Source organism: Larimichthys crocea, chromosome VIII (assembly GCF_000972845.2).
Source record: "Larimichthys crocea isolate SSNF chromosome VIII, L_crocea_2.0, whole genome shotgun sequence".
In the NCBI taxonomy this organism is placed as follows: Eukaryota; Metazoa; Chordata; class Actinopteri; family Sciaenidae; genus Larimichthys; species Larimichthys crocea.
In genome coordinates this window covers 18,058,368-18,081,347 of record NC_040018.1, presented here as the reverse complement: position 1 = coordinate 18,081,347, position 22,980 = coordinate 18,058,368, and the positions used below count along the sequence as shown (strand labels likewise).

Genomic DNA, 22,980 nt, shown 5'->3' with positions numbered 1-22,980 from the left:
AAAACCAATTTTTAGAGTCAACATGGGATTGTTGGATGTTTTAATATTACTGATCAGAACCCCACATCATATCATCAAAGTTCATTGCAGGTTGCATTTCTGAAGCAGCTTTAAATTTGTCTTACAGAAATGGTAAAGAGATGGAGTAGGTTTATTAAGGGATGTTACCATCAGAATGGGTGAAGCGTTTAGCTGGAAAGTATCCTGTATTTTCACACCGACATACTGATCTTTGTAAAAATGCCAGTAAATACACATGTACTGTACTTTAAATCATGGGAAAATCTTTTTGGCCCATTCATTCAGCAAGTTTATACACATATTTACAATATTTACATGATTTTTCTCTCTAGGTCACTGTGTTTTAGGAATAAAATATAGTATTGGGTATACATTTTGTAGTCTTCAGACTGTACATGTAGTTAGACATGTTAAAATATGGTAACAAATTCAACAGCTCATTATCGTACTACCTGTAGCATGATTTTGTGTTGTATTTATGTTTTGTACGTATTTAGCAGTAGGTTTGAACATAGAAAATGTGCTGCTGACCACATTTTACCCCTTTTCTATTTTATTTTTTTTGGAAATAAATTAAGTCACCAGCAAATGTCTTTCTCTGTTGTGAACAAGGTTTTTATTGCCTTAGAAAGAGAAGCCTTGAATTTGGATGCAGTTTTTTATTGGGTTGTGATCGTGTTAATTATATCCATAAATGATCACAGCAGAAATCCATCTGTTATCCACACCTTTTACATTCTGTAAAATATCAGAAATGTGTTATATTTTATGTTTCTTGTGTGTGTCTCCTTCTGTTTGTATCTCTGTGTGCACGTCTATGTGGCTGTCTGTGTTTAGGTGGTGGCAGCGACAGTCCGAGGAGTCCCAGAAGGCGTGCAGCCTCCAGTGGTAACAGCTTTAAGCCCCTCCTCCCTCCATGTGAGCTGGACTGAACCTACTGGTCCCAGTGGAGTCATACAGCGGTACCACCTAAACCAGACTGGTGTTGGAACCATATTTACACACAATGATGGGCCCAGAAATTATACTGTGACTGGTGAGACGCTCCGATTTGCACCTCACTTTTGCTTCACTTGTCCACCATTCTTCAACTCTTTCTCCTTTTACTTCATCTCTTCCTCCTGTCTCTTGTAGCTCTTCCATTTCTCTTTCTCTCTTCCCTTTCTTTTCCTCCTCCTGTTCCTGCACCTCTCACTTCTTTCCATGCCTTTCCTATCCCTAATTTCATACTCCAGATATTCTCCCCTCTACTCCTTTCCTTTATCATCTCTGAATCATCTCCTTTCTCCTCTTCTACTCCTACTGCTTACCTGTCCTCTCCTCCTCTCTCCTCCCCCTCTTCTTTTTTTTCTCCTTTGTCATGCATTTATTTATGTCTGCTGGTTTCTGGAAGCCATCTAATGACTGAATTTACTCCTGATTCCCGTCACTCTCTCTTGCTGGCCCAGCCCCTTACACAGACACAAACACACAAAAGAGGAACAACAACAACACCACCACAAGCACATAGTAAGAACAACAAACATAGAAGACAGGCACACACTCAGACACACGTGAGAACAACATAAACTGTAAAGCCCCAGTGCTCTAACAAAACACTCAAAAAGTACAAAGACTAAACACACAGACGATCAGAAGTGTAGGCTTGTCTTTAATATTGTAGATCTACACAAAAACATGGTGGTGTCAGGACTGGGTGATTTGTGGGTCTTGTTTTATCTACCCTGAGGAGGAGCTGTGCTGCTGGCCTTCTGCCATCAGTCACAACACACACACACACACACACACACACAGACATTCAGACACAAACACCTGCTTGAAGTATTTTAAAGCAAACATTAGTTGTCTGTATAAAAATAAAATGGACAGAAATCCCAATAGAACCTACAGCCATACCTACTTCTGTTATTGGAATAACTTCAAATTTAAACATTTTAAGTGTTTAAAAAACTGATTTGCTCTTTATATCTTATATTTGAATTTACAAACAACAAAGTTACAACTCTTACAAAGAACAAAGTGATGACTACATTTATAGCTAAAATTCAGTGGCATTTTCCCTTCACATCTTTCCTCTCTGCTCTGTCTTGGACTCAGACCAGGCATCGGCTTTGCCAGTAGCCAATAGACTAGTCCCATGGTGCCTGTGGTTGGCTTGTATGGTCAGGAGTTCTGTGCACACAAACATGTGTGTTTGTATGTGTAGGCATGAGGCAAAGCAAACAATGCCAAATAGAGATGGTAATGTGCTGTAATACTGTACCAGCCCCATGTGCCAGTGTAAGCAACCAGCATGCGTGTGTGAAATTCCCCTGTCCCCCAGTGAGACACTGGAAAGCCCTGCGTATTCAGCCAAAATCACTACTGGGGCAGCATCTCTCTCGCTCGCTCTCTCTCTCTCTCTCTCTCTCGCTCTCTCGCTCTCGCTTGCTCGCTCGCTCTCTCTCTCGCTCTTTCTCTGTCTCTCGCTTTCTCTCTTTCTCTAGCTCTCTCACCCTCTCTTGTTTCTCTCAGCTCTCTTTGTAACAGCACATGTATGTGCAGAAAAAGGTTCCTGTGCTTTAATAATGTGATTTGACTGCATAAAAACAGAATCACAATGTTTTATAGGAACAATGGATCATGAATGGCCACTTTTAATCGTTTTATAGCAACAACAAATTAATTCAAAAAGTGTTGAGCTACTATACAACCGTACTATATGTGTTTATTAACTGTAAAAATAGATTTTGGTTTTCATTTAGTCTCTTTATTAATTTCATATAGTTTGATTGAATAGAATACATAGAAAAATATATGAATCATAATTGTTATTTCATTATATATTCATGTAATAATAATAATAATGTGTTTTCAGGCAATGTTTTTTTTTTCCCCCTTATTTAGTGTACGTTTTTTGCTCTTTTACACACTCATCCACACACAGGTACACACACACAGTACATATACAGACTCAAGTGTTCTTCATGCTGATAGTGTAATGAGTAACTGGAATTAAATCATAGCTGTTGAAATGGTTTCATACCACTATGTGCACCTACAAATTGAAATACAGAAACAGTCCAGTGAAATGTGAAACAGAGACATAGAGCGTAGAGAGTAAAGTGGGGAATAACCTCAACAGTAAAATTAAATAAAGAAGGAGAGACAAAAAAAATTACAAAAATTGAGGGGTGCACAGAATGACACGTTTTAAGAGTGAAGGAGAAAAGCAAGAAGGAGTGGGACAGATGAAAAGATGGATGGATGTATCCAAGTGTTTTCAGTGAAATATGAACAGAAATAATTGCTGTGCTACTCCCTCATCCTTAATGTTTAATACGCCATTATTCATCTTCTCTGCATCTCTCCGACGCTTCTCACCGCTTTCAGAGACAGACACTCGCAGAGCTCACACACTCACTCATTCAAACCACAGAAACTGGAGAAATGCTTTTTTTAGACATGGAAATGTTGATTTTTGGATTGAATCAATGTTTTTATTTGATCTGACGAAGTATTTTCTTTTGGTATTCATTTTGGTATTCATTTAACAAGAAACATAAAAAATAAATGTACTCTTGTAATGGTAAACATAATAATACTATACTAATACAGTAATAATAATAATACTGTTATTTTTAATTATTTGTCATTTAAACTGAGGATACGTGCACTTAAAGTTAAAACTTGGAAGCAATACCACAAAAAGCACTTCTGTAATATTACTCTATCTAATTCATTAGTTTACTTTTGTGTTTCACCAAAATAACTACAGGTGTGTGACTAGGCATTGTAAAATGGAGGAGTGTAATGTTTTTTCATCGTGGGTTATTAAAGAAAGCTCAATTTTATTGTAGTTCATTACAAATCCAGCGGTAGCAGTCTAATGAAGGCTCTTGCCTGGAGCACATACAGTTAAATAGCCAAGACCTTTTTAAATAAACAAAGCACACTGGCGGAAGTGGCAAGGTGTGGTTGATTTCATTAAACATTTGTTTTTAACTGATGTAAAACACACTTTGTTCATTCATTTATTCACCAAAATTGTCTTGGTTAGTCTTTCCAATGTTAAAACAATCGCCAACTCTCATTTGGTCAAAATAAATCCTTAATCAGAGTTAGATGTGAGAAATATTCTGGCTCTATAGCTGCTTCTTGAATGTCCGACCTCCCCCTCGTTCCTCTCCCACTAAACACCTCTCCTGTCTTCGTCATCTGTGAAATGTTTCGGCTCTACACTTTACTTTTCCCTGCTAGCCTCTGTGTGCTCCTGAACGAAGGTCTGCCACTGCTTTCATTCTTCCTTCTGAAGCAGACTTAAATTATCAAAATAAAATGACTAAAAAAAAAAAAAAGAGCGGCAGATGAACTCAGCCAATCATCTAAATGGTAACACGTTAGTACATGTAATAACATCATATTATGTAACACAATATGTTATTTTGTTATTGCTTGCTGTCACACATTACTTTGGAAACACACAACCCCCAAACACTGCCTGTGAATGGCATTTTGTCACTTTTGCATTGATAGTTAACAGTGGGGGGATTGGAGCTTCAACAAGTGCTGAATCATTTCTCTGTAGCCCATTAATGTAAATGATGCAAATAACTTCTGACTGGTTTGCACCGTTAAAGTGAAAATTCCCAAATTAACCAGCGGCCTCCATGATGCCATTATCTATAATTCTAAAAAAAAAAAAAAAAAAAAATTGGCTTCTACCATTTTCTGTTTATCAATGATTTGCCCAAGGAAAAGCAGGAAATAGACTCTTATGAATAGCAGTTTTAGTAGTTCTGAAAAGTGACACTTTATAGAAAGAATTAAGCACTACTGTACAAAGACACCCCATGTGAATCGATATTAAGTATTGCTATCATTAGCTCACAATGAATTATTGCCTGCAATTATATAGATTATGGCATTAATCATGTGTTTAATTGGTCTTTTGTAGGCTCATTATTAATTCAGAGCAGCAGGGAATAGAGTATGTTCTTTTATTTATTAATGTGTTTCCCTCATAGTCCGTGCTCTGATTGGTCCCTGCTATAGGTACAGGCATGTAGACATGAGGAAAGGAGAGGAGATAGACAAGAAGTTTTCTTTTCATCTATCAATCCTTCATGAGAAGTGTCAACATTACAGTGTGTAGAAAGAGTCTTTGATCCAACTAGATAACAACCATACACTGTAACCTCCCAGTGACTTATGCTTCTTACTTTTAAGCTTTCAGGTTTACAGTAAAAAAAAAAAAAAAATTTAAAAAAGTGCAACTCAATGGGGCAGTAGACAGTAAAGAATGTTGTTCTTGTGAATCTACATGTTATCCAGCTCAGTCCTCTCTCCTCTTTAGGCCTCAGGTCTGTCCTCGCTCTGAGTCTTGATAAAACAAAGATGTGGAGTCGGAGGACTTAAGAAGATTACAAAGATCAGAGGAAGTTTTTGGGTTTTTTTTTTTTGTTTTTTTTCTCATCAGCAACAGATATAAATTGAAACAAATTGATCCAAACATAATCAAGCAAAATGACAACACATTTAAATATTTACTAAATTAGTGTAAATGAAGCTCAATAACAGATTAGGAATTATATGATTACATATTGACTTTCTTTCGTCTTTAGCTGAAACATTTAGCTTTTCAAACATTATGCTTTTTTTTTTAATTAAATCAAATATTAATACAATAGTAAACAAAGAAAGTACCTTTGAATCACTCACTGAGTATGTGTGTCTGTGTGTGTGTGCAAGTTAAGTCTGCTTGTGTGTTTTTTATCCGTCCATCTATGCATGTGCACTTGTGTGTGAATATTGTGCATATTTTGCAGTAAGTAGAATAAGTTTTACTTGCATAGGCGATGTGTGTGTGAGTGTGTGGGTATGTGTGTCTGTGTGAACCTGATCTCATTGTTCCATCCCAGACGGTCTCTGCATTAGGGAGCCACAGACAGGAAGTCAAACTCTTAATTATTTAGGAGAGGTGTTATCAAAGCTCTCCTCTCTCTCTCCATCTCTCTCTGTCTCTCTGTTTTTCTTTCTTTCAATATCTTGCTCTTGATGCATCATCTGTTCTTTCTGTTTCTCATGTAAGTAAAGCAAATTTAGTCTTTAGTCTTTTTTTCTTTTTTCCCTCAAGATTTCTATGCTCTCCTGTCTTACACTTCATTGTATGATCCTTCCATTTTCTTCCCCACTTTTTCTTTTCCAACTCCATTTCACTTCACCATGTCCCTCTCTCTCTCTCTCTCTCTCTCTCTCTCTCCCTCTCTCTCTCTCTCTGGCTATGTGGTATATCAGGTATCTAGCATGGTATTGTGGCCTGCGCCCATCATCCTATCATATTCTCTAATGCAAACAGGGAACGGCAACCTGTCAATAAAATGCCGTTTTAAATCAGTTATTTTTACTGCACCACAGAAACAAACACACACACACACACACACTTCAGAGAAATCCACAGCAACAGTCTCACACTCCTGTCTCTTGATTGTTCTCACACTCTGGCTTCTTGACTTTTTTACTTGAATGTAAGCACCAACTCTTTACTCTGTCTCACTGCCAAAGTCTCTCTCTCTCTCTGCTTCTCTCTGTGTCTTGCACAAACACAATAGTTTCCACTGTGTCCAGCTCTTCCGATGACAGTTATAGCCTTGTCTTAATCTGTGTTAGTGAGCCACTGGCTGCTCACACCAAGACGCCCTCCACATGTTTTTCACTTCCTGGTGATCACTGTTAAAATAATTGAAGTTTCTTCTGTCTTTCCATAATCAAGCACATAGGCACACATGTGAATGCATGGGTACTCGCACATATAGATAAACACACACACACACACTGACACACACACACATTCTTTCTGTTGCACACACACGCATCATGGTAGACACGGTGTAGTTTCTCCAGCAGACCAACACTGCCCTCTTCAGGCTGAGTGCTAAAGATTATTTGAAACACACCAAGAAACCTCAAACGTGTTTGTGTGTGTGTGTTTGTTTTCATCTGCACATGCACATGTGTTGAATGGCAAGTATAATTGTGGTTGTTTTGGTTTATATTTAAGATAGCAGGAGGATCAGACAATGCTTTCCTTTTTTGTAGTTGTCGGTTTGCTCATTTTATAGAGGGCGGATCTGATAAATCAACTTTTACAAGCATGTTCTCTGATCAGTTCTCCTTGCTTCCCGACCTGAGTTCAGGCTGTAATTAATAGACACAGGCGACACAAAGCATTTTGAATGCACAGATCTCATGTAGTTTTCTCATTTTCATTAGCTCTGAAGCCATTGCAACACATCTTCATTGCTCCATAAAGTTGTCTACTTGTGATTTGTGTTAAATGTTATAACACAGTCGTCTATTCTGTTTTGAACCCCATTCTGAAACCCGGAGGGACACTTTCTGTCTGTATGCAGGAAAATGTAGTGAAAGGTTACTCTTTTATTCAGTGTTGCAACAAATGACATCACTTGCAGTGCAGATATCATTTACTATGCTAGAGTGCACGCATGCATATACGCACGCTTAGTTGCACAGTTAAATAGTGTAACAGAGCCTTACGTTTCAGCCCTGGTACTTTTGTATGGCTGGCAGATTTCCTTTATTTAACCCAAACACAGAGAAACATTGGGAGAACATTTGCACACACACACAAACACACACATTGATCAGAGGTTGGGTTAAGCGTGGCAGGCTGCAAAGCATGTTAAGCAGGCTAAGCAGTAGTCAGGAAACCGTGGTGAAGCACTCCGCTGTGCATTAGACTGTGTGTGTGTGAGTGTGTGTGTGTGTGTTAGTGCACATGTTCTCGGCCATCAACATAGGGTGGGTACCGACATTCATATAGCAGCTGAGACACACAGTAGGGTGTCTCTCTCTCTGTCTCTCAGCCACCAAATATACAAAATTGGAAACACCACTACATAATTTAGATTATTAGCTTAATTATATCATAAAGATTTGCGTGTCATACCTTGTTCGGTCTTTTTTTTTTTGTCTAAATTACAGTTGTGATAACTCTTTGGAAAATCAGTGATGTTAAATTCTGTCTCACATCTGATGCTGCACTGTTTGTTTGCCCTGCATTATTGGCCATATAGAAGGAGAGCCAGTAAATAAAAATCTAATATACTTATATATAAAATAAAAAAAGTGTATAGCTTCTAATGTGTTGCTTTCTTTTATGTTAAAGAGAATCGTTTTGAGTCTAAATTTATGTTATAATAAAACATATTAGTAGGTGTGGAAAAATTAATTAACTAAATGTTTCTGAATATTAAACCATATTTATCTATCATAAATCATTCACGTTGTAAAATGTGTATTATTTCATGTAAAATAGTGCAGATTTAAAGCAGAAACAAATAATTCAATACATTGTATTATGCAATGCCAAAGCCTGTTTTTGCAGTCATCCTTTTGAAATAAAGTCGTTTTAGTTCTTTCATTTTCCCTTGAATTTGATTTGTAAGCTGATGTATGCTGTCAGCTAAGTGAATGACCATAAAACATCCAGTCAGCTCCCGTGACAACATTAAGGATTTGCATTCATCTCATTCATCGTCATCCATCTACCTTACATCAGGAACCATGCAGAAAATATTTCAGAGGAAAAAAAAAGGTTGTCAATCACCAGAAAGTGGTTCTAACTCGAGGATAACTTTGTTTAGGAACATGAAGGATTTTTAGCAACTCCCAGTATTTAAATCTTACCATAAAGGTTCAGTATAACACCAAAAACTGATTTCCTTGTGCTTGCAGTTAAAGGACCTCTCAGTCGCTATGTGATTTCTTTTAGACTGCATAGCGGCTGCCTATAAATAAATCATGTCTGGACGCTGTAGCCTAAACGCATACCGAGGTATCATAATTATCATAGATCAAAAGCTGATGACATTACAGCGTTGGACCGGTCCTATCCCATGTCAGTTCCGCGGCTGCCCATCTTTACGTTGTTTCATTATTGAGTTATGGCATGCATAATTTAACACCGACAGATATGGATCCATCCGTTGAGAGACTGTGGAAAGAACAGAGGGAGGGAGAGTGAAATGGATAGAAAGACAGAAAACAGTTTGGAAGAGAGCTAGTGATACAGGCCTGGGCAAGCTTTCTTCTTTCTCTTTTACTTTTGCTCCTATTAACATTTTGTTGTTTGTCCTCCTCTTTTCTTCTTTATCCCTCTATACTGTATATCCACCAGTCATCTGCACAGTTTAGTGTGATGAGAAAAATGTGGACATAAGAAAATGTGCGTCTCATTTCACATCCTTTATGTTCATCCTAAATGTCTAAGATTCATCCTTTGTGATCTTTTTTTTAGCATATTTATTAATGTCTGTGTGCCACAGGTTTGCAGCCATACAAAGACTACAGTTTTGTGCTGGTGGCCTGTACAGCTTTCGGATGTGGAGCCAGTTTACCTTCCACTGGACGCACCCTGCAAGCCTCCCCTGCTGGTACAGACACACACACACACACACACACACACACACACACACACACCCACACCTATATACATGTTTAGTAATTCTTTTCACAGTAATGATGTATAACTAATGTCAAATATGACATATAAAAATATACATTTTTAAAGAATTTGTCTATGTATTTATGCTTTTAGTTAATAATATGTTGGATTATTCTAAATATATAATTGATCATTATTAAAAGCTCTTTGAGATTTTATTTTGATAAATACTAAGATTCAACAACATGTTTCAATGTGATTTTCTTTCTCTCACTCCTCGCTCCTCTCACTTCCCTTTCCTCTTCCCACTCCCACTTTTTTAAAACCCCCTGCCTCGTCCTTTTTTGGTCTCTCTATACTAAATCTCACTACCCTTCACCTCTCTCTCTCTGTCTCTCTCTCTCTGTCTCTCTCTCTCTCTCTCTCTCTCTCTCTATCTCTCTCCTCACCATTGACTGCAGTGGAACAAAGCCTTATTTTGTCACCTGACCAAAATGGAGTCATGATTTTTTATTTATCGAAGAACTTCAATCAGGATGATTTTTTTTCCCCACTCTTTAGCCACTTCTCTCTCACTTCCCATTTCACCGCCTCTCCTTCTCTCTTGTCTCTCTCCTCTTTCCTTTTTTTCATTTTTTCCACTCCTCATATTTCTCCTTGACACCTATTTCACATTTCTGTCTTCTTTTGGTATTTCCCCTGATTCTTTTCCATTTTAAATATTTCATTCTTTTTCTCTGTTTACCTCACTTGCCCCTTTATCTATTGTATCTTTCTATATGTCTAATCTTTATTTATCTTTTTATATGAGCTTCCTATTTCTTCTTTTTCTTCAAACTCCACATGATTTCATCTTAAAAACATTAATCTGACATTTCAATTAATGTATCTCTTACGCTCCTCATACTTTACGACAATTTTTGTTCCTTTTTAATACGGTAATAAAATTCTTGCCTTGATAATTTCATAATCTGCATTTTCATACAAATATAATATATATAAACTATGATGATTCAACCTGTCCTACATTAAATATAAAACAAGCTTTTATATTATACATGATGGTATCAGGAGGGTCTCTGTCAGGAGAAATCCTGTTTGTGTACATGAGGTGACGCACTACTTTGTTTAAAATAAACAGAAAAAGGATGACTCATTAATGATATGTGCCAGTTAATAGATGTGGAGAACAATCACTTCTTCCTTTTCTATCCTTCTTTGCTTCTCTAGGTGTATGGTCGAGGCCCATTCATCTGATAATAAACACATCTGCGGTGGAGCTGTACTGGGATCAGCCACTCCAGCCTAATGGACACATCTCCCAGTACAGACTGAACAGAGACGGTCACACTATTTTTACCGGAGACCACCGTGACCAGAATTATACTGATACTGGACTCTTGCCAAACCACAGGTAGAGAGCATGCACTCGCACACTTAACACACACAAATGCAAACGCGTGCAAGTGTGGTGCACATATGCAGAAGTCACACATGCATAAACACACTTCACTTGTAGCTTCATAATTAATCATCCCTTTAATTCCTAAATTTTCCCATTTGTGTGTGTTCGTATCGGGGTCACCCTGTTTTAAAAGCTCTGCTATCATCCCATCCATCCGTCTCTCTCTCTCAGGACTGCACTCTGTATATGTCTGTTTGTGTCATTTAATGAGCAAATATTTGACATGCCAATGACGCAAACATTACCACACACACACACACACACACCACACACACACACAGACATTGAAATCACAAATCAGATCTGGTGCTTACAAACAGCAGTGGAGCGTGGATTTTATTTATCTGTTTATTTTCATTTAACCTTTATTAATCCGTGTCTTTTCACCAAGATGGATTTTCTGTTTTAATTATGGGTGAGTGTAAAATGATATCCCTCTCTCTTTCCTCACTCCCTTTCTTTCTCTCTCTCTCTGTCTCTCTCTCGCTCTCTCTCTCTCTCTCTCTCTCTCTCTCTATGTCTCTCTCTCGAGACAATTTCTCTCTACCCCAAATAGAAATCCTGGGATAACACCCTGCAGTACTCCAATCTCCTCTATGTGTGTGCGAAAGAGAAAGAAAGAACAAAGATAGGACTGAGTGTGTGTGTGACGTTTAATTTTCCCTAATTCCTGATAGTCTGCCAGAAGGCATTCCCGTCCCGACCCTTCGCTTCTCATCACTTGTCTCGCTTCCTATTCACTTCTCTTTCCTCTCACCTTCCCTCCCCTCCCATCCTTTCCCTCGTACCTCATTCCTTTCCTTCTTTTCCCAATTTAGCCCTGCGCCAAGAATTACATAGGGAGCACCAGCCCCATTATCCAGGCAGTCTTGTGTGTGTTTTGGCCTGTGTGTGCGCACGTGTGTGTGTATCCACGCATGCTTTTCTGTGTGTGCATGTGTCTGTGCGTGAGACTGCTCAAAGTGGCCATTGATTATTTATGACAATGTTGATTAGCTGTCACTTTGCTTCGGCAGCCCAGGAAGTGTCTAAGATGACGAGAGAATTAACCTATTCCCTCTGGCTGGCCCCGCAGGACACACACACACACACACACACACACACACACACGCACACACACACACAGCCAAACAGATGCAAATGCCCCACTCACCGATTACCTACCACACACACACCATTTTACTTTTGATATCCCAAGGCGGTGTTTACATTTAAGTAAATATCTTCCAGTGATGAAGTGTTTAAATTCATTCTCCCACTGAAACCTTATGCTATGATAAAACTCTCCCTCTCCATCACACTCTTCTCATGAGTTCTCTTTCTATTTCTCCTTGCCATAGTTGGTGTGTCTCAGTGAGGAGTATGTATTTATGTTTTCCTGTGTGTGTCTATGAGAGTAACATTTGAGCAGCTTTAATACTTTTTCCTGACTGCATTCTAACCCACTGCCGAGGTGCTAATGGCCTCCTGTTTAAAACCCTCTGTGCAGGAACAATAACCCAACACCACCGTCTATTAATGCATGTGTGCCAGAGTTTATAGCAAATTAAAGGCTTTTAATGTTAAACGGTGGCCCACTTACACAGCTAATGTAGGCTTTAGCACCAGCCAGCCACACGCTCTTAAAAGGGAAATCTATCTTATGATGTCATTGGAGAGAGAGGTAGAGAGCAGGACAAGAGAGGCAGCAGGACAGAGAGAAAAAAATGGACCTCAAGTGTATGAGTTTGACACAGACACAGTTTGAATCTATTTGCAGGTGCCAGTTGTTATGATTTTCAGTGTTTTTCAAGAGTTTGTTTTAATCACAGCCTCCAGCTTTTTGGACAAAGTTATGGAGCATTTCTTTCAGAAACGACGCAACTTAGTTGTTCTTAATGCATGCTTGTTGATCTCAGATAGAGTTGCTCCTACAGCTAGAGAACTTCTGGTTGTAATAATGATTTCATTTTTTTTTAGCAAATATGATGAAAAGAACAGTATTTAGATTTAATTCTGTAAGTGACATTAACAAAATGAATTTCTGACCATGAACATGTAGTGCTGTTTTGTACTTTTTGCACAGTTCTGTGGTGGTATTATTCAACAACACTACTGCAAGATTATTTCAATACAGTAACTCAGGTTTCAGTGAGACCACTGTGTTGCACAGCTGGACGGACCTTGCTTGAAAATATAATGGGAATATGAGCTACCCTTAATTTCTGACTCACACAATTCTAATCAACTTTTTGAGGTTGGGTCGGATACATTGGATTCATTTCCACATGACGCATAGTTATGATGACAGCTCCTGACATGTTGTTGCATACTGTCTTCTGCGAAAATGTTGTCCCTAATTTCTCTGTGCCACTCATCTGTTATCTCTTTCTCCACACCCCTCTTTATTCCACTATCTTTTTACCCCACCTTCTCTGCAGGTATGTGTATGTACTGATGGCCAGTACAGGTGGTGGGACTAGTGTGAGTGATGAATATGTTGTACAGACACCAGTCTCTTGCCCCACTGGAATCTCACCTCCCCACAATGTGACAGTGTCAGACCCCAACTCCATCTCTCTAGCCTGGACTCCTCCTGGTGAGTAACAGTGAAAATGGATGCATGAGAAATGTATTTAATTTGATTCAGAATGATATAACAGAATAGATACTTTGATTTGGTTTCTGATATTTGAACTACCTTGTTTGTTAATGATAATGTATATAAACTCAGAAGTTCCTAACAGTACTTAATCACATCTGTGTCTCAACTTGCTCTCCAGAAATAAATCTCATGTTTCCATGTTTGCGGAGCATTGATGACCTTATTTAAACAGAAAATTTGAAATGTAAATTTACAGTTAGGAACAGTTCCACTTTGCATTTCAATTGCTTTTGGACCAAACAAAGTCTAACCTATTCTGTTAATGACTGCACAAATGCACTTAACCAGTGTGTCATGGTGGTATTGTGGGTAATTGTGAGGTCATATAGAATATTCACCAGAACAATTCATCACACAGAGCCAGAAGGGTCAGTTGTCACACTGTGGCAAGAGCTTTTCTAAATAAACTTGGAACAGAGTTAGCGTAATATATACATATATAGCAACAGTGTAACATTAAAGTAGCTCTAAAGCAGTGGTTGTCACTTTCATTGGATTTAGCTCTACAGCTCAGAATAAAATTATACTCACCATTATAAACTGACCAGAGAGAAGGTTTTCCTCTATGAGAATCACTTCTTTTTCTGATATGAGGAGACAGAGGGGTCAGACTGAAACAAAAGCCCTGAGTAGTTTTCCATTCACCTTCTGGCCTCTCAAGACCTGGACACACACACACATACACTGGTTTACATGAGCATACACTCATGGCCGAGTTTCATGCTTATGGGGCAGTGATTGTCTGCCCTAACCCATCTATCATTGACTATTACTCTCTCATTAGGATGATTTCCTATCTCAGAAACCGCTTATAGGGCCAACTAGCAAAGACACTTCACTTTGTTGTGTGCGTGTGTGTGTGTGTCTTTTGTTTCTTTGTGTTTATTCATGCATCTTTATACATGTGTATTTGAGTGTGTGTATAGCTGTGTGTGCATATGTGTGTGTGCATGTCACTGTGGAGACATTTCCATAGGCAGGCCTATTCTATCGTCATTACTGGTTGATTTTAAAGGTGAGGAAATATCGGCTGGGTTCTCACGCTTGGTTAACTCCCTGAGCCCAGAGTCTGGAGTGTTTTCGACTTGTGTGCGTGCGTGTGCGTGCCGGTCTCTCTAACAGTGTGTCTGTCTGTGTGTACGTACATGCACATGTGCTTGTGTCTTCATATGCATACATTGACTGCCAAAGCACTGACGTATGGCTATTAAAAAGACATTTACTCTAGGATCAATGCCTCCATTGTGGTGTTTGTGTCTGTCTTTGTGTGTGTGAGTGTGTGAGAAAGCACTTTGTATGTGTGGATGTTTTTTTTTTGTATGTAAGTCTGCATGTGCACATTTGTAATATGAGCATTGTGTGTATGTCATATGGATGATGGCAACACAGCTGATTGGTTGTAAATAATAGAACTTAAATATCACAGTGACCATTAAACCTCTATCTGAGCAACATACTGATCAAAGAGAAATACACTATGACCCCTGTGTGTGTGTGCTCACACATAAATATGCCTTAGTGTGTGTGGACTGTGCGAAAGTGTGTTAATGCAGTCAAAGTGTGCTCATATAAAAAAGCTCCATGTGCTGAAGTCAGAGGTGTGTGTGTATGTGTGTGTAGGTGCATGTGTGCATATGTGAGTTGGGGGGTGAATAATTGAAGTCTTTCATTTGTCTGGTAATCAGTTCGTTCTCGAGATATCCAGAGTTCATGAATGTTGAATAACCCATCACAATACAGTTGGCCTGAATTATGGAAAAACCTCCGGTGAGAATATTAACAAAGTCTAGGTGTGTGTGTATCTGTGTGTGTATCTGTGTGGGTGTATCTGTATGTATACATTTGTGTGTTTTTGTCTGGTTGTGAGACCACAGTGGCAGGAGTGTGGAGGCAAAATCAGTCAGAAGACCAAAATATGAGCAATTATGCAGGTGTAACTTGTAAATCAAATATTGTACAGATAGTTACTTAGTTTTATTCATATATAACTTAAAATGATCAAGTCTTACATGATACTAACTTCACTCAAATACACATTTACACACCAAAGTCAGCCATTTGGGATTCAGTATCTTGCTCAAGGACACCTGGGACCCTTCAATTTGACACAGCCCCTAAACTTATTATAACTATTTTATCTACAATAGAATTAAGATGATCATGTTTCAGAATTTTCAGGCAGTATGCAAGATAGAGTAAGATGTCCACTATTTATCTTATACTGTAAAGCAGAAGAAGCCATGTGAAACGGCCAATGAACTTCATATGTTATATTTTCATGCTCCTGTTTTTAATCATTCTGGGCATCAAGAGGAAAATGTAGGACATTTAAGTGTAAAATACTTCACCTATTTATATCTCTGCACTGTCAGTGATTTGGTATCAATGCAGAGAAAAAACGAGTCCTGTGTAATAACCTAATGATAACGAGAAGTTGTAGCATTCTTTCTTTACAAACGCTGCTTTTATGATCAGCTTGATCCTTCTGGCTTGATGATGTGTAAAATGACCCCATTCATCCTGCTTTTTTGTTTCCATTATAAATGTACCTTAGTAAGAAAAACATATCTTACTTAAACATAATCATATCCTGCATGTCTTTCCCATTTTCACAGCTCAGCTCACCAGCAGCCAGCCTGTAAACTACAACATCCTGTTAAATCTGGGAAGTGACAGAGCCATAATGCATCATGCTGGGCAAGACCTGCACCTCAGTGTGACAGGTCTAGAGTCATTCACCACCTACTACATCAGAGTGCAGGCCTGTCAAATTGGTAAGTATTTGTATTTGTCCACATGAACCAAACAGTGAGTGAGCCAGTTTGATTCAGAGTCTGAGGGGTTTAAGCAGCTTCATGTATTCTCATATTTAAATCCTGAGGATGCTAAAGACTCTCTTGTATCATGTGATGTGTGGGGTAAGAAGACCAAAGATGTAGTCTGTGGCTATCCAGTCATTAAATAGACATTTAACTATAACCAATTACCTTTTTCAAGTAACATTGTAGAGATTGTTTAGCTTTAAGATGTATTATTGGTGTGATTCTTCCTTTTAATGTGAAATAATCCAATGCACAGTTGTGTGTTTTGTAACAAATTGCTCCTGTTTTGCCGCTTGTAGAGGACTGTGGAGTAGGAGGAGGTGTTTATGTTCAGACTTTAGAGACCGCCCCAGAAGATCTGCAGCCTCCCAGAGTGAAGGCAGCTGGAGCCAACGTCCTTGAGATTCACTGGTCGCCCCCCCAAAAACCCAATGGACTCATCACATCTTACCATATATACAGGTAACATACACATACAGTACTAGTCAAAGGGTTGAACACACTTTTTATTACTTTCTACAATGTGGATTAATGGAGAGTGTGCAAATCTGTCATCAAAGCTAAAGGTAGCAACTTTTAGAAGAATCTAAAATATAAAACATCTTCAACTTTTAATCCTATATGTGGTATTTCATGGTTTTGATGCCTTCACAATTATAAGAATGCATCATGACAATTTTTATCATCTGTTTAGTCTCTCTCGGTTTAGTCTGATAATTTTCTGTACATTATATCATTCACATCCATCATCATATGTGTGGGCACTGTGCACTTTGAAACATGAAGTATTTCATTATCATCATTGATGCACTCAGACATTTGTATAATTAATAATATCAATAATTGTGGCTCAGCTCTTGACTTCATGCTTCTACCCACAAAAATAATTTCTGAAGAGTGACCATACCATTTACATGTGATACACCATCTGGAGAAGCAAAGCTTTTCTTTATTTAGGGGAAGTATAGACAAGTAGACACAGAAAGAACTACACCATAAACAAAGCAGCTTTCACATTCTTATGTGAACCAGTGACACACATACATCATATATACATACATGTGCATACATATAATATACATATTTAGTTTACATACAGAAAAGCATAGAAGTTTTGGTGATGTGGCTTCAGGCAAATCTCTGCTTATCAGTCTACGCACTTTGTGTGTGTGCGTCTGCGCGTGTGTATTAATGCATGCTGAAGGTCGTGGTCTGCTTGTTGACCAAAGAGTGTGTGATCTGTATGCAGGGTCAGACCAGACTAAGCCCTTTAAGTCCTCAGGAAACACACATTAGCATAGCGGTACCACACACACACACTGACACACCTGGCATGATCAGACTCAGGCAGACGGGGTCTTGGATAAAATCGGAAAATCTCTCTCTTTCTCTGTCTCACACTCATACCTGAAACTCTACGTAATCACAGACAAAGGCTTACCAAGACATCAGGTTGCTTGCATCAGCCAGTGACTTTTACATGATGTTTAAGACGTGATGTTACATTTTTTACTAAACGTGCTTATTTTCCGTTTGCAAAAGTATACAAAAACAAAGTATGATTTGAAATACATTAAAGTCATTTTGTGTAAATTATGCAAAGTATTATAAGTGAGGGTGAGGCTTGTATGGTATAGCATGGTAAAAATATATGGAACATATTTTCAGAAAATATACTTGTATGCCTTTTTTATTTGGGCTATAAGGAATAAAAAATAATAAATGGTTGTATTTATTCTATTACAGACGACCTGTAGGAACAGAGGAAGAGCTGCTGGTGTTTATCTGGTCCAGTGGGCCGCTTGAATTTTTTGATGCCAGCCCTGCTCTGCGACCTTTCAGCTACTACCAGTACAGGGTTCGTGCCCACAACTCCAAAGGCTCAGTTCTGAGCCAATGGACTTTAGCTCAGACCTTGCAGGCAGAACCACAAGATATGGCCCATCCCACTGTCACAGCTACCGGTGAGTTCACAAAGTCACATCAGAACTGGTATGGTTAAAATGTCTCATACTGAATGTTGTAACAGTCCCACATGCTGTGCTCTTTGATAGGTGCATACTCAGCCCATCTAAAATGGAGTGAACCGGCACAGCCCAATGGTCTCATTTCCCATTATAGACTGGTTTACAAGAAGCACCAACAGGACCCCACACTCAACTCAGCTGCTGTTACTGCTCTCACTGTGGAGGTAAATGCACGTACACACATACAGTGAATGCTGGATGATGAGTATTCATGTATTTATGTGTGAGGACACTCACATTGTTTGTTGTGTCTGATGTCATTTAGGTAGAGCTGCACATTATTACAGCTACACATTGTAAATTATCCTATGTACTGATAAGATTGCTCACACATGCAAATATGGAACATATGAGGACATGCCTGTAAATGTACATGTATAAAACACTATACGACATACTGTACATACTGTGTGTGTGTGTGTGTGTGTGTGTGTGTGTGTGTGTGTGTGTGTGTGTCTATTGTCATTTGTGATGCATGTGAAGAAATTTGGACTCTACCTGTGGTGATGGTGCCATCTGTTTACCAGTGAGGGGCCTGAAAACACGCGCACACACACACACACACACACACACGCACACACACACACACTGCCCATGGCCTGCTATTCTCTTGGGCCTTTCACACAATTCTGTGCCATGCCTGATTCTCCAACACAGGAAATAACTATAAGCAAGCCCCACAAACCAAACTCACACACACAGGTAGACACGGACACACATACTGTACACTGTGATATGAATGGCAGCTCAGTAAGCAGAGTTCACCCGAAGCTGCAATGGGATATTCACCGACAGTGACTAGTGTCTTCTCTGGACACCACCACACGCCTCTGTGTGTTTGTGTGTGAGAGTTAGTGCATTAATATCTGAAACCTCTCCATCTTTTATGATCCTTCTTACATTAGTAATCCATTTAAAAAAGAGAGATGAAGAAACAAAAACATGTTCCGAAAAGGTAACAATGATGAGTAACGATTCAAGGATGAGGATGGAAGAAGGAAAAGGGAGGTAAACACACTGATAAACACACAGGAGAGAAATGGGCAAAAGACAGAGATAGATTGGCAGAACAAAGAGCAAAACGGTTAACAGACAAGGTAAGAAAGAGAAAGTAAAAGAGAGCAAGAATGAGTGACGCCAAAAGGGAGCATGGAGTGGGGGGACAAAAGACAAGTGAAGGAACACGAGGGGGACGAGACAGAGTGATAGATAGGGAAAGCAAGGAGGAGAGTGAAAGGGATAGAAGAGGTAGAAGTATAGATCTATATTCTGTCCATACGAGTGGCCTCTTCTTCCTCTGTGACCTTTGGCTTGTCACTCATAATTAATACAAGATGTAAATGGAGACCTTTCACCTTCTCATTGATATGGAGCACTCTGTGTTTGTGTGTGCGTGTGTGAGTTTGTGTATGTGTGAGAGGCTCATTGACATGGCATAGACTTATTTTGGTGGCGGTCATTTGTCACACGGTAGCCTTCACCACACGCGCTCCGTTGTTTAGGAATACACAAAGAAAGAGAAAATGAGAAACAAAGTACTGAGAAAACCTGAAAAGATATATATGGATTAAGTAACGTGTGTGTCTTGATATTATTAATGCACAGCTAAAAATTATGTTTGGTATATTGGATATATGTTTGACACTTAATAGATAAATTAATTTGAAGAGATAAACAACAAGCAATATGTTAAAAGAATGACTATAAATCTAGGAGGCAGGGAAAGGCTTCCATTTTGAAAATGGGAGTCAACCACTGTTAACAGTCATCAGTTAAATCCAGTAGGCATTATTAGGCTCAGTGTAAAACTTTCAGGTTCAGTTCCAGAAGTAAGACAACACCAGGCCAACAACATATCCTTACTCAACAGAAAGTCATGCATTAGATGAATATCCCAGATAAATGGTTCCTTTTATGAGCACTGTTTTCATAAGCCCAATACTGTCACGGGTTAAACATCACCTGCAACACAACAAAGTGAACCAGGGCAGAGAGGATCTGTTTTCTGACAGCAGAGATTAGAGCTAAAATGCTGGAGATGTCACATTTAAAGAGAGAGTAAGTGGATAAAACGGATAAGGACAAAAAATAAAGTGCACATAATGTATAATGTGCTGGTTGAACTTCATGGTAGCGTTTTTTTTATTTTTTTTATATATATTATCTATATATATATTATATATATAATGTTAATAAATTAATTGTTTAAAATGATTAAAGCCACAATACAGTAGTTTCTAATTTATTATTAAAAGGATAAACCACAGGATCATCTTTCTTTTTTCAGAACTTCTTAAGGAGATATTAGTAGAAATGACATTAAGACTTCAACTCTCCATTCTCCTTCTCTCTTTGTTCTCTGCTTCCTCCTCATTACTTAGTTAACTTTTTTATCTCCTTAACGTTCACTAATCCACCCATTCTTTTCCGGTCAGAATTTCTTAGTTTGTGGATGTTGTTGTGCTTATGTGTGTGTGTCTATTTGGTATGTGTGTATTTGTGTGTGTATTGATCTCAGGCTGGGCTGGGAACCCTGCTCTGTGCCAGCTTGGCTGATTAATGGGGTCGTCATGGCAATCGGACGGAATGAGGGTACGAAGCGCAGGCGGCCTGCCTCACTAGACCCCTACGCACCGCCTGGCACACACACAGTCTCGCACACACACAAATTCACTCTCCATGCTTTACACCTTTCTGACAGACATGTTAGTCACTCAAACAGCCCTGTCAAGTTGCCTTTTTTGCATTGTGGTTCTCTTACTTTATATTGGTCTTCTCTCTGCTGTTCTTTTACATTTCCTCCTCCTTTACTCTTAGTCTTTCATCCCCAAACTCTTTTTTTCCTCTTATTGGGTTTCTATCTTCATTAAATAATCTCTGTTGATTTTGTCTTCACTAAATTCTGGCCAACGGCTTCAGTGGGCAACCTTTGTTTCCTGCACCTGCCCTTACTTCTCTATTCTGTCTTTCTTTTTCTCTTGTCTTTATCTGCTCGCATTCTTCACTACTTTCCACATTTCTCCTTCCTCCTTCGGCCCTGTTTTCTCTACACCCTCCCATTCCTCCCTCATTCCTCTCCCTGCATCTCCTTCCACCCTACCATTAATTTCATCAGCTATGCTTTTCCATCTGCCCTCGTCTTTACAACCTTCTATCACCTCTTTCACCTTTAACCCATCTCTACACCTCCTCAATCTCCTATCTCTTCCCTTACTCCCTTTGCACCTCCTTTCCCTCCTCCAGTCACTCCTCTCTCCTCCCTTGCATCTGTCACTGATCTTTTCTCCCATCTTTCCAATTTCAAAATCCTCCTGCCTCCTGTTTTCCCTCCCTACCACCTCCCTTTCTCTCCTCCTTTACTCTTCTGTCCTTTCCTCCCTCCCCTGGCTCTTCCAGATGTTACACTGTGGCCCTTGGGATCACTGGTGAAGTTAGACCACGTGCATACATGTGTGTGTGCGTGTGTTACTCTGTGTGGATACATATGTCTGAATATGCTTGCATGTGTGCCTGTGTGCATGCATAACATGTTTTTGTTTGTGTGTGTATGTTCAACAATGTGTGTGTGTGTGTGCATGTGCGTGCGCTGTATTAATACATCCCATTGATCAGAGCAGGACCCCTGACAGTCATCATCCCTGAGAACCATCTGGCCGACGCCTGACGCTCCCTCACCCAAACACAAGCTGACACCCTATTAATCTGCTACCGCCATGCATACATACGTGTGTGTGTGTGTGTGTGTGTGTGTGAATGAATGAATCAGTGAGAGAGTGTGTGTAATGTGTATGTAAGAGGTTATGTGTAGAGTATGCGTTAACATTTTTGCCATGTCCATGTTTCTGTGTGTGTGTGTGTGCTCCAAACCCCAAACCGTGCACACACATACGAATGTGTACACACACTACTCCGCCATCCGCCAACAACAGCCGGCGCTGAAGGGAGCTGAAGGGTGCTTGGAAATTAAGGTTATTACACAAATTGAGCCATATGGTCTAAATATTTCAGAGCTGAAATTTACTAGGCAATAAAAATGGCCCCTACCTCGGTAATGGTGTAAATTACAGCTTAACCACCAGCGCTAATGATGTCCTTCTGTACACCCCGTAACCAACCGTACATGAAGGACACATTGTTTAAAAAATACCCCAGGAAAAGCGAGAGAGAGAGAGAGAGAGAGGGATAGAGAGAGAGAAGGAAAGAGAGGGAGAGAGACAGAGAGAGAGAGGAGGGGGGGATGAAAGGATGGAGATAGAGGGGGAAGGCTGAAGCGAACAGGGGTAAGAGGGAAGTGAAAGAGATGAGCAAAGAAGAGAGATAGATAGAAAGAAACAGAGGGGATGGAGAGAAAGAGAGAGTGATTAATATAGAGAACTGAGAAAGAGAGAGAGAGATAGAGTTAGCAGCATGTTTACAATCTGTTAGTTTACCATTAAGAGCCCGTCAGAGAGTGCAGGACAGCAAGGGCCAGCCAGCGAACTGTGTCTCAAAGCCTACATGATGTTCAGTGTGTGTGTGTCATCTGCACAGTGAGAGTGTGTGTGTTTAAGCATGCG

At 39.3% G+C, this 22,980-nt stretch overlaps 1 protein-coding gene across 1 annotated transcript in view; it reads left to right on the top strand.

Annotated features, from left to right (window-relative positions):
• Positions 1-22,980, top strand: part of ush2a (Usher syndrome 2A (autosomal recessive, mild)) — a 195,514-nt gene that overhangs the window by 149,727 nt on the left and 22,807 nt on the right. The window contains exons 69-76 of the mRNA XM_027281636.1: positions 859-1,057; positions 9,348-9,455; positions 10,697-10,880; positions 13,352-13,509; positions 16,191-16,349; positions 16,697-16,859; positions 18,144-18,361; positions 18,452-18,588. Of these exons, the coding sequence (XP_027137437.1) occupies positions 859-1,057; positions 9,348-9,455; positions 10,697-10,880; positions 13,352-13,509; positions 16,191-16,349; positions 16,697-16,859; positions 18,144-18,361; positions 18,452-18,588 (1,326 nt within the window). The remainder of the gene's footprint in view (positions 1-858; positions 1,058-9,347; positions 9,456-10,696; positions 10,881-13,351; positions 13,510-16,190; positions 16,350-16,696; positions 16,860-18,143; positions 18,362-18,451; positions 18,589-22,980) is intronic.